At 41.7% G+C, this 12833-nt stretch overlaps 1 protein-coding gene across 21 annotated transcripts in view; it reads left to right on the top strand.

Moving 5' to 3' along the window:
• ptprk (protein tyrosine phosphatase receptor type K) overlaps positions 1 to 12833 on the top strand; it is a 112267-nt gene that overhangs the window by 50796 nt on the left and 48638 nt on the right. For all 21 annotated transcript variants that reach the window (XM_044048691.1, XM_044048707.1, XM_044048705.1 and 18 more), the window contains 5 exons: positions 2237 to 2397; positions 4155 to 4206; positions 4293 to 4351; positions 10282 to 10363; positions 12309 to 12424. In XM_044048691.1, the coding sequence (XP_043904626.1) occupies positions 2237 to 2397; positions 4155 to 4206; positions 4293 to 4351; positions 10282 to 10363; positions 12309 to 12424 (470 nt within the window). The remainder of the gene's footprint in view (positions 1 to 2236; positions 2398 to 4154; positions 4207 to 4292; positions 4352 to 10281; positions 10364 to 12308; positions 12425 to 12833) is intronic.

Below are 12833 nucleotides of genomic sequence, written 5' to 3'. Positions count from 1 at the left end.
TCTAGGAAGTTGTGATATTGTGATGTTTTACAGAATAAAACAGATAATTAGCCAATTATCATGTAGTTGCAGCCCCACAGTTTGCTGTGAAGTAGCCTTGGTGTGCGAAGAGCTAACGCGGGATTAAACTTTGGCAGGAGAAAAAAAGAAAAATCACATTTTCTTGGAACAACATCTGGTTCAGGTCTGAGCTGATTACAAGGACACGTGGATGGGCTGAGTGATCATGATTATGTGTTGTGCCGAGTGCCATTTTCTGCACTGAACAACTGTAGGGAGAAGTTTAAGAATGCCATTTGAAGTAGGAAATGAAAAAAACATCTCCAAAGTCTCGTCATGTGAGCAAAAAAAAAAATCAAACCTAACTAGATTCAGCAGCGAAAGGAGGAAAAAACATAGCCCTAAGGCAAGCTGTGAAAATACATCTAATAATGTCACTGCTGTGTAGTTGCAGGTAATGATATGTTGCGTGCTGTGCGGAACATTTGGATTGCGTTGGCTACGATGAAGTGTAGTTTTGGCTTCAAGCTGACCACTTCACATTTGATAGATTTTCTTACTGTGTGTCTTTTCTCTTTGCGCTCACTCATTTACAAGTGTTATCACCTGGATGCAGCACAGTTATAGAAGGGAAGAGACAAAAAGAGAGTTGTGTCTTTCGTAAGAACAAAACTCTTCTCTCGTCTCCTCTTCTCTTGTGGTTACTTGTTGTCTGTGAGCAATAACAGCATCACAGTCACATAGGACAGTCATAGAAACAGAGGTTTGTTTTATGTTTCAGTACAAAAAGCCCAAAAGGAAACACAGGGAGAAATAAACGGGAGTAAAAACATGCAAACAGGGAAGGAAAGAATTAATTCCTTTTTTTTTTTGGTTTTCATGTTTCCTGCATCAAAGTGTTTGTTACAATAAAGAGAGAAAGAGGCAAAAACCAGGGAATAAAGGCACAGTAGATCCTGCTGAGTTAGTGTAATATGCCATGGCATTTATCGAAAACCAAGAACACCCTCCATTTTGGGGGAAAAGTGGCAGTTTCAATGGATAACATATCAATGAAAGCTCAGTTTGGGGAGACCTCAGATGTCTCACTACACTCCAGTAGTCCATTAGTTGTAGTTGTACTATGGTTTTTACAGAGTGGTGGTTCCGCTCTCACAAACCATCTTTGTCAAACACCAAAACAACAGCTGTGCGAAGAGAGAACACAAACCTGACAAACACTCGGGTTTAAGTGAATTTTTAAAGTAACAAGAAGATTATACACTGCTTCCTATTGGATGATACCAGCTGTCAATCAAACTGGTGTCACATGTTCCGTTCTTTATCGTCTTTTTCCTCTCAACAGGAACATAATTTGCAAAATTTGAGAAGAGCTGAAACTAGCGATTAACTACTCAGTGAAATGTTTAGTAATGTTATTAATATATTTTCCCATAGACTTCCATTCAAACTGAGTCGCCCCCTGGTGGCAATTTGCTATATTCTTACTCCCTGATCGGCTGCAACCAGCGAACCAGAAGACTCTGTCCACTTTTACAACCAGTCTGTGGTTCAAAGTGCACTTTTAACCATGTTAGAGGAGTCATTATTAAAGAGAAAAACAAGGAGAAAGCAAGACAGTATACTGCTCTTTTCTGCATTTGTTCATTTACTCATACACGGAAGAATTTGCACTCGCAATCTTCTTTGAGAGGCGTCATTACTACAGTCTGTGTAAACAGTGAACAAACATCTGCACAACAGAAGGAGGTAATTAATGGGTTGTGATTGAAGGCGGTAAAAAAACAAAAATGGAATAAAACTTAATCTCATGTTTAATGTCTAACGTGGTCAAATATAGAGACGTGACCTCTCTTGCCACCTGTGAGTGAGCTTAGTGTCTGGAGCGTATGAAACGTCACAATTATGTCAAATCAATTTCTCCGTTTCCGTGGCAACAGGTTTTGACTTGACCAACTTGAAACCACACTGCGTTCTCATCACAGTGCTAGTCACTTATCACTGAAGTACAGGATCACCGACGACTCAACAACAACTGTGCATTAAATCATTCTTTATCACTAGTTTAATTAACTGTATGATATCATTTTTACACTATTGCAATATTTCAACATGTAATTATGATAGCGCCAAATAGCTTTCTGCTCTCTCGGCGTCGAGGGACGTGTTTAATTTCGCGACGGTTTCCTCTTATCGTCCGTGACCTTCTCCCTGTCTTTTGTTTTCCCGTGTTAAGGTTCCTACATGTACGTGGACGTGTCCCAGTTCCAGTTTGGAGAAAAGGCCAGATTTCAGCTGCCCGTCATGAAAGAGAACGACACGCACTGCATCGACTTCAACTATCTCCTCACCAGCCCCGACGGCTCCAGCCCGGGAACCCTCAACGTCCTGGTGAAGGTACTGCTCACCGACACAGTTTTTACATTTAAATAAAGGTTCTGTGACACATCAGTATCTAAGCGTTGCTGCAGTTTAAAGCTTTGTGTTGTTGGTGAAAGATTCTCTTTAGTTAAAGCCAAACAACCAACCGTGCCGATGTCGTAATGAGGGTCTGGATTTTATTTCCCACAACCACAAGTATTCCGGGCTCTAAATGCCATAAATGCTGCTTTGATTTAACCAAGACTTTGTATTAAACTGCCTTTTAATGAATCTTTTGCTCTCACCAGAAATGCATTTTAACTTAATGACTATTGTTTTGTTTTGTATCATGATATTTAGATAATCTTCTGTGCATTGATGTTTAGAAGAATATGCTGATGGTTAACGGAGAATTTAATCAGATTGGACACACGGGTGGCTGCGTTTCATAAAAAAATGTGTTCTCTAGTCTTTTCATTCTCTCTCATTCTCCTCTTTTTTTTCTCCCTTCTTGCATTTCGAGATTTGTAGAAGTCGTTAGAAAACACAGTTGCTTGTTAAGTTTAACAGGAGACTGTAAAGGTTAAGAGAAGATTGCGCCTTTACTGGTGTTGCCATTTACTGTCTCCCGACTGCTCATAAATATGATAACATGAGGTCACGCTGCAGATGTCTTCTCTTGCCGACGTGTCCTTGGGAAAGATAATATGTTGTTGTCTCAGAGGGTCCATCAGCGTTGTCGTTGCTGATCCCTGATCTCCAACTGTCTTGTTTGAAAAACATAGTCTAATCATTGTTATTATCGTTGTGTAACTGAATGCACTGGCTCAGTGTGAGTGAAAACACACTCTCTCTGGGGGGAGGAATATTAAACACAGGATCCCGCAAGTCCTTGAAAGTTTGTGAATTTGAAAAAAAAAATAAAAATTCCCTTTGAAAGTGTTTGAAAATTGCCCTAAATGGACACGTGTCATTGAAAGGTTCTTGAATTATGTGCAAGAAAGAAGTTGATATTTAGGTAAATGTCTCCCTTGTTTGTTTAGGACGCCACCTACTGTTTCATGTCCTGCATTTGCAGAATGAATGTCGCGTCATAATTACTAGCGGTGTGGTGGACACTGTCCACTGTCTGTCTCTCTCTCTCTCTCTGCCGGTGACGTTTTTCCGTGCAGAACAACGAGCGAGTAAAGTGAAGCAGGAGAGAGCAAATGGCGACGCGATGCCTGGCAGATTAAAATTCCAAGATCGCCATCTCACCGAAGAAGATTACCAAGACTGAGTTTGACCCAAAATCCCAAGGACAATCACCTGTCCAGATGCAGAGCGTGTGCTGCAAATTAGGCCCGAACAATTACGGTGAATTCAGTGATCAAACAATACGGCCAAGTGCAATTTTCAAATCGCGGGGAGCTCTTAAAATATCTCTTAAAGCCACAGTGTGCGTCAAATTACCATTTTAACTATGAACTAGTTAACGATGAACTATTGTCCTGACCTACACACGTCTTATGCTACAGACTGAAGAAAGCGTCTCTGTAATTCACAGATCTGCACAAATGAGAGTAATTTTGTAAAAATCACCATTCCCTCTCATATATCCTGAATCGCATCGCAAGCGTTAAAGGGAGAAGCGGCTCTTACAAGTTGCCCTCCCATCTTAAGCTGTGTCACCACATTCAGTCCTTGAATTTAAGGGAATTGGTCCAGGAACGTCCTTGAAAAGTCGCTGCATTTGATGTCAACAAAGGTATGGGAGCCCTGATTGAACCATTCTCCCTGTGTTTTGCATCTAGGTCAACAAGGGTCCTTTGGCCAACCCCATATGGAACGTGACGTCATACACTGGTAAATAAAATCATAGTTGACCACTCATTCAATTCACCCATGGAGTGATTTAATTACCGTGTGAACGCTTCATGTTGTTGTTGCAGGTAAAGGCTGGCTGAAAGCTGAACTGGCAGTTTCCACCTTCTGGCCCAACGAGTATCAGGTAACTTCCCCCCCCTGAATAACAACCAACGCTGACTTCTTTTATTATGTACATATTTCTTTATATCCAATAATAAACGCATCACCTGCTGTCCGCACTACTTCGGAGGGGTACAGAGAAAAAACAAAAAAAAAACTGTTGGCTCAGTTTTTGGCAAAGGCGGGTGTATTTATACAGCACATTTCATCACAGAGTGTGTTACATTTAAGACAAGAAATAAAACATCCAGTCTGTGCCACGCACTCTCTTAGTTCTAGCGACGTGACAAAGACATACACGAAAGGAAATGAATCCATAATTCAGTTTAAACACCAATTCCCTGCTGCCCCCTTCCAGTAAAAACACCTTCACATTCTCACTCGCCTACAAACACACACACTCCTTTTCTCCCAGTGTTATATTAATTTACGCATAGGCGCGATAAAATAGAAAGGGTTTTTAGTTTGGATATAAAAGTCTTTATCGTTTCTACTTGGACTTTTTTTGGGTTCTTTATCACCTGTGAACAAAAGCCTTTACTTTATTTGTGAGTGAGGAGATGATGTGAAGCTGGAAATGTCCTCCTGAAATGAAAATGTGGTCAAAGTATGGATTTAGCTACAGACCCAACACACACACACACACACACACACACACACACACACATACATACGCCGTGAGGCATGCAGCTGATTTATTTGTGTTGACTGAGGCTCAGGAGGTGACGACGAGGCTACAAAAGACACGGTGGGTGTGGGTTCCCGTGTGTTTGCGGGGTGTGACCATAGTTTTGTGAATTCTTTAAAAAATAGTGTTGGGATTAACAAAGTTTATTTTCGTTTGAACAAGTGGGGGGGGGCCTTTAATAAAAGCCCTAATTAGAATTTAAAAAAAGGAGTGGATTTCCATGTTGGACAGTCGTAATGAGTGAGAATTAAACCACACACGTGTGTTTATTAGTCTTTTAATTTCTTGATTGTGGTGTGCGGTGTGTGTTGGCTGATGTTGACACATGTGTGCACTATTGTTGGATAGCTTGTCTCTCACCGTCCCAGCATGCACACACACGCTGATTATGTTAACACACACACAGCCTGGGGACGGCATAATATTACTGTAAGGCAAAGTGTGAGAAGTATCCTCTAAATGGCCCATCTGGAGCCCCAGACCCCTACCATCCCCCTTCCCCCAGTGACGGTGGTACTGTAGGAGATCACCGGTCTGAAACTCGTGTGTCAACATGTTTTAATTGAACATAATCATTCTGGTTTGCCGAGGCTTATGTCGCCTTTTCAGGCTATGAGGCAGGTTATTAGATTTTGAGGTTATGAAGCAATTTTTTTCGTGTCGGAACATGTTTCTGTGTTAGCACTTTGGCTTGAGACGTAATGAGAATGGTTTCACCACGGGGGAGACTCGGCACATGACACGTGTGAGGGCACACGCGCACACACACACACAAACACAGGTTTGTGCAGCTATCCATTCATCAGCACAGCCTCAACAAAGCACTATCCTTAACCTTCACCATAACCAGTGAATGCCTAACCTTAACCACAATTCAAATCTGAGCCATAAACTTAACTGGTTCTTCATAAATTAGGTTTTTTTTGCCTCCATGACAACTATTTCTGACAAGGTCAGTATTTTTTTGCCAAAAAAGACCTAAAAAGTTAACAAACTTTATTTTAAATGAGGCTCTGGTGCAAGTTAGTGTTTCACTTTGTTAAAACGTGCTGTGATGAATCTTGTCACTGATTAGTCAACAGCGGTTAGGAACATTTTAAACATAACATTTTTAAGTTAGTTCAAATGTGAGGCTCTGTTTCTCCTTGTCACAGATCGTATATAATCGGAAATATTGCGATTTTGTTCCCATTATGACCGTTATTTAAAAGTATCTTTAACATGAGAGTCCAAGACAGACATTTACAGACAGACAAAATAACACGTTACATTAAACTTTACATTACCACAGACCAGTGTGTATATTTTAACACTACTTTTCGACTCTACATAGTCACTCGGTGTGATTTTTCTATCCCAATTTGTCAATCACACTGTATTTGCATTAAGTAAGCATACATGTGTGTGTAGAGAAAATGGGTGCCAGGTAATAATGTGTTAAAATGAAATAAAACTCCCCGCAGGTTTAAATATTTTTGATTCTGTGCTCATACATGCATACATCCAGCTGATATGTGATTAATGACAGGAGGTTGTTTGCTGTTACCCGGGCCCGCTCTGGAGTGATGATACGTCAATGTTCTCAGCCTTCAGCGCTTTACTTTGCCCCAATGCGAGAACTTGAAAACCGACTCCATTCAATCCAAATTCACTTTTTATTTGAAGAGTGATAATTCATATCCCTACAGTATCCAGAGTCACATTAAAGTCAACACCTTACAACAATGAGGACGTGAAGTCCTGACTTGCACGGGAACAGCTTCAGTGATCAAACTGGGACAAGAACACAAAAAAGTTGTACGCAATATTTCAAGTAAATGTGTAACATTTAGGGTGTTTTTTTTTCTTTAGAATGTTTTCCTTTAAAATCCAAAAAATAATAATGCTTGGTTTTACCTTAGAATACACTTTTAATGTGTACTTAAGGTAAGGGTCTTTATTTACAGTGGCCGCCATGTTGTGTCACCATGTTTCTACAGCAGACGAAACAGACAAATCAGTCATTGTATTTTGCAAACAAAGAACAACAACAACATCCTCTCTGGTATTTGAAGGCCACCAGAGTTTCTTGACATGCTTAGGAAAGGCTCAGGTGAGTCCTCCAAATGTTGAAAACTGCCGTGCCACCACTGTGTGTCACCAACTCTCGTCCACACGGAAACGGCTTTAGGTGAATATGCATACTTTTTTTGTCGGAGAGGCTTTCCTTCTGCGTTTTAGGGGACCTGAAATGGTATTTTTTGGAAAATGCCGGCCTCATATTTCCATGTACACAGCGAATACGATACTTTAGGGAAACGATGAGGTCATATTCCCATATTCCTCTCTTGCGCTGTCATTCGTTGTCTTTGTGTTTGGAGATTGTTTGACAGTATTACCAACTACTGACAATGGAAAGTAACTAAAGTCAGCCTGAAAACACACTAGATATCACTAGAACACTATACTGTTGCACAGTATACTGAATAATCTTCTACATGGATCTCACAGGTGCGGCAGAATTGTACATTTCCTTCCTGTAAAGTATTTATGTTTAGATTTGTCGCTAGTCATATTATTTCGCGTTCTTTCCCCTGACTCAGTTCATTCTGTCTCTCCGTTTCTGTTATTGTGTCTATAATGTCTCCAACATCTTCTCGGCGTAACATTACAGAGTTTTGTAATAAGTTCTGTGTGCATGTGAACAGAGATATTTCCTGAAACGACGGCTTTATGGGGAACCCTTTGAGAACAGCATTCCGTGCTGTTTCCGTCTGGACGTGGCCCAAACAGACAAACCAGTCAGAGTGTGTGTATTGCTTTTGGATGTGGACGTTTATTTTGCAAACAAAGAACAACAACATCCTCTCTGGTATTTGAAGGCCACGTGAGTTTCTTGACAGTCTTGGGAAAGGCTCGGGTGAGTCCTCCAGTTGTTACAAACTGCAGTCTCGTCTCGCCACTGGGCGAACTTTTAATTTAAAAAAAACGACAATTCTGGTTTGTACAGTCGGTTCAAAAAAGAAAGATGGCTGTGAGGATAAGCGATGACCAGCAGACTTTGGCAGATGGACAGACGGACAGATGGACAGTCTGTCTGGGTCTTCAGACAGACAGAGATGAAGGTATTAAAAGTCAACTGATGACTTTCTGCCGCGCTCTGTGGTGAGCTGTGAGTGAAAGATGATAGGAGAGAGAGAGAGAAGATAGATTGGGAGAGGAGGGGGGAGGGAGTGTGACATGCAGGGGGGGTGATAAGCTATGGGTAAACAGTTCACGGCAGATTTCCTTTTACAGGTGATGAATGACAACAACCGCTCACCCCCTCACTCACCCGTCTCCCGCTGTCTCTCTTTTGATAGCAAACCTCTCTCCCCTCCTCGTCCTCCTATTCATTACCGTGCTCCTCTCCTCGGGTAAACACTGTTAGAAAATAGAGGCTCCGAGAAAAAAGATGGAGAGGAAGAAATTAGGGGAGGAGGGGAAACGTTAATAAAAAGGGATGATGAGGGGAAGGGGGGAGGAGGAGGAGAGAGAGGGAGCATGAGGTAGTTGAGATAGATGAGCGTGAGGAGAATCGTTTTCATTCAGAGCTGAGTTGATGAACTGAGATGATGGCAAATGGAAGCACTTGTTGAATTCAGAATGAACACACTGCTCCAAATAAGGCATTTATAGGAGATTAGGAAGAATAATGCCACTATAATTTGATCTCCGTCTACATTTTTGCAGTCTGTCGCCATTTGATCAGCTCATTTATTCCTCTCTTGCGGTTTGTGTATCGAAAAGCAGACAAATGGTGAGTTTGTTGACACCAGTTTATCAGTCACACTCAAGTCACCTCTGTCCAAACCAGAGCACTGGAAAGTAGATTTCAGCCGGCTTTAGTTTTAGTTGCTTAGCTGCAGAGAATTCTACGAATGAAGAAAAAAAAACCATGATGGAAAATAAAAAGCAGGTATTTCTTTTTTTTTCTTTTCGGGGAAATGTTGGCGATGACTGACACCGCCGAAATCAATGTCTGCGTGTCATTCTCACAGATTAATGAACCTCTCGGTGCCATAATACGCATGATATTGCAGCGCTCCTGAAGGTAAAAAGCAGATGTTGAAAAATAAGTCGAGAGAAGGCATAATGAAGCAGGGGAAGAAGAATGGATATTTTTATCCACCTCATCACATATGGGGTTTTCAGTGCTTATTGTAATTTCTTTTGGTGGCCGTTTTATGTGTACCAAAGGAGATTACTGTGATCCAGCAGGAAGCATCTGATTTGTTTGCCTGGATGTTTAAATGCAGCTGCAGTCGGGATGGCAAGCCTTTGTATTTATCCAGTTTTATGCATATGCAGTGGAGGCTGTCAGTGTACTGTATACTGTGACTACTCAGACTCTTTTACAGCAAATTAAACTGGCAATTGTCCTGTTTATGGGCCTGAAACTCAGCATTGGGCACAGTTTATCGTTTGGAAACGGCGCTACGGAGAGTTTGGTGATTTAGCTTGTGCAATTTGTGTTGTTTTTTTTGTGTGTTTTTGTGCAATTTTTGTGTGTGTGCGTGCTAAATTGGATGTAGTGTGTAATCTTTTTTGACGATTGAAGGTAACCAGGAAATAAGAATATACTGAGTCGCCAACAGGGTGCGATTCCAGTGGATGGAAAAATAACTGTTTAAATGGAAGTCTGTGGGGGGAAAGCTGTCGGTAAATATTTGAATGGTCACACTCACTCGTTTCAGCTTTTCTTCAATGGCACATGATGTCCATTTTGATGTCAAATTATGTTCCCATTCAGGGGGGAAAAGACGCGCGGAAACCAGCTGTATTGTCCAATAGAATCCTTCTAATGCAGGGGTGTCCAAACTGTTTTTAACCAGGGCCATATTTGATAATGTGAAGATGTCCGGGCGCCAATGGTCCTTTTCTTTCCTTTTCTAACAATAACATTTACATACAAGCACTGTTTTATAAAAATGTAATCTTCATTGTCACAATTTTCATTTTTAAATGCACATGTGACAAAATCTAAACCACGCAGGAGTGAAAAATGGCCTTTCTTTCCACATCTGGAATCAAAACAATATGAGTTGAGCGCATATAGCTGTCTGCCACAGGTGGGTTTGAACCCAGGACCAGCTGAGCTAATGGGTCGATCTTTTGTCCTTTTTTTGGACAACAGTCAAAAATGACCTAATTTTCCAATAATTACCTTTGTGCTTTTAAATAGTACTTAGTAAACACTCATCGTTTGCTGAATGCCAACTTAAATGCTCTCTTCTCCTCCCCAGGTCATATTTGAAGCAGAGGTGTCGGACAGCAAAGCCGGCTTCATCGCCATTGACGACATTCAGGTGCTCAGCTACCCATGCGGTGAGTCATTAGCATGCCGGCAATTAGTCCTAGTTCGCTGACTATACGCTGATAGCTTTGGCCACTAATTAGACTGTACTTGGGATAGTTCTTTTTTTGCAGTCGACTGGGTAGATAAGTGGGAAGGTGACACGGGAGAGGAGGGATGCAGAGAGGGGATAAGGATCGAGTCATTGAGAAAAATAAAAAAAAAAAATAAAGAGAGGGAGAAGAGGATTGAGAGGAGGAGAAGGAGAGAAAGAGGGAATAGGAGGGAGTGAAGCGGGAAATGAGGCAGTATTAGGACAATTATGGGGGAAGGGGCGGGTGGTGTGAGGATTTTGACCACTCAGCATTTTCTGTCTCTCTTTAACCCGTGTGTACACTCACACTCCTTTTCATACACACACACACAAAGTTGCAGACACACACACACACAGAGTGAACACTGGCTGTCTTGTCTTATACTGACAGGAAAGAGATGACTGCTTCGATCCATTTTAAATTCTCACTCAGTCTCAAGTCGTCGTCGTCTTCTTCTTCCCTCCTTTGCTCGAGTGTCTCCCTATAACTGCTAGTGGCCAAACAAAACAAAAAATAAGAGTTGTGACAACAAACTGTATCTGTTTACGGATTTGTCTGCTAATCCTGGAGGGTCTGCGCGTGTGAAAGGAAGCGATGACAACTCCTGTTCGGTCGTCCGTCTAGGAGCGGCACTGCACTCTCCGACGACAGTTTTGTTTCTTAATAGATTCTATTGATTATAAGTCACGGAGATAAACGGTCTCGAGCCATTCCCCTCGTGTCCCGGTATCTCCTGTCCCTCCTGTCTCTCGTCGGTCCGATGTTGCCAATAAAGCTCAGAAAGCATTTTCTACATATTAATAAATTGTGTCACTTAAAGCAACCCCGGAGTGTGAGAAATTATAAAAGCGGGAGAGTCTTTTGAGGTCAGAGGAGCAGCACTCCTAATAGGAAGGAGCAAGTGTTTGAAAAGGAATTAGTACTTCAGTCTCCACAGTGGCAGCATTCATTCTCACAGCTGCATGTCTGGACACACCGGTTTGTGTGTGTGTGTGTGTGTGCGCGCGTGTTTGCATGAATGTGTGTGTCTGTGGACTTGTATTTCTTAAGTCTTTGGGACCTTTTCTTGCCAAAACACTGACCTTGTCAGGACCGGTCGTCCTCACCGAGACTTAAAACTTGGTCCTACCAAATTTCTGAAGAACTGGTTGGGGCTAAACTCTGGATTATGGTTAGGTGAAGGTAAGGGTTTTTGTTTGTTAAGGCTTTCCATGTGAATAGAGGTCAATGCTGAGTCCTGCTAAAGGATAGCTGCACAAACCTGTGTGTGTGTGTGTGTGTGTGTGTGTGTGTGTGTGTGTGTGTGTGTGTGTGTGTGTGTGTGTGTGTGTGTGTGTGTTTAATTCACCACGGGAGATGCTGTGTATGATTGCAATCACCTCCACTGAATAAAAATGTCATAGCTGAACGGTGTGTGTGTGTGTGTGTGTGTGTTTTTAATTCACCACGGGAGATGCTGTGTATGATTGCAATCACCTCCACTGAATAAAAATGTCATAGCTGAACGGCGTCTTCAGGGTTTAAAGCCTCATTTCATATTTTAGCATAGTAGTTAATAACTGGAGGCCGTGTGAATTATATACACTGAATGTGACATTGATGTTACCTCCCAGTGGCGGCGCAGCACTGTGTCTTGGTTTAATCCTGCTCCAGTAAAATCTAATCACTGTAATAATGAACACACTCCTCGGGGTAATAAAAGGGTCCTTAAATGTATCCGTGTGTTTGCGATACCCCGACCTGTTTGTATCCACGACTCCCCCCGGTTCCATCACCTCATTTCCACTTTCAACAGACCAGCGAAATGAAACACACACAAAATGCACAAACATGTGACCAGAATGTAAACGCAATTTCAACCATTTCATTTTTCCTACAACAGACAAATCCCCCCACTTTCTTCGACTTGGGGACGTGGAGGTGAACGCCGGACAGAACGCGACGTTCCAGTGTATCGCCACGGGACGAGATACGTCAAACAACAAACTTTGGCTACAGGTACAGACTCACATAAACACACTAATGCAAGCCATGCTCCTTTTTTGTGTACTGTTGGGGAACAGTGAACAAGAAATGCAATGTAAACGATATATTGGTCTGTATTTGTACAGCACTTTTCAGTCTCAGTGACCTCTTTAACCCTTTAACCCCGAGCGCATCGCAGGCGACACGTTTGCTCACATTACCGTAATTCTGCATCAAAGCCAACATGTGGTTATTCCTGGTCCTGGTTTCATTTCTTTGGCCTGTTTTTGGACATTGAGAGAAAAACTCAAACAAATGTTAGCTTAAATATAATATATACTGTTCAAATTTTAAATTTAACACACAAAATCTGGTGTTTGTGTTGTTTTTCTTCATTTTAAATTCTTAATACACTATTTTAATGGCAGTACAATTGCAAACA

This window comes from Solea senegalensis, linkage group LG17 (genome assembly GCF_019176455.1).
Source record: "Solea senegalensis isolate Sse05_10M linkage group LG17, IFAPA_SoseM_1, whole genome shotgun sequence".
In the NCBI taxonomy this organism is placed as follows: Eukaryota; Metazoa; Chordata; class Actinopteri; order Pleuronectiformes; family Soleidae; genus Solea; species Solea senegalensis.
This window is presented reverse-complemented; position numbering and strand designations above follow the sequence as displayed.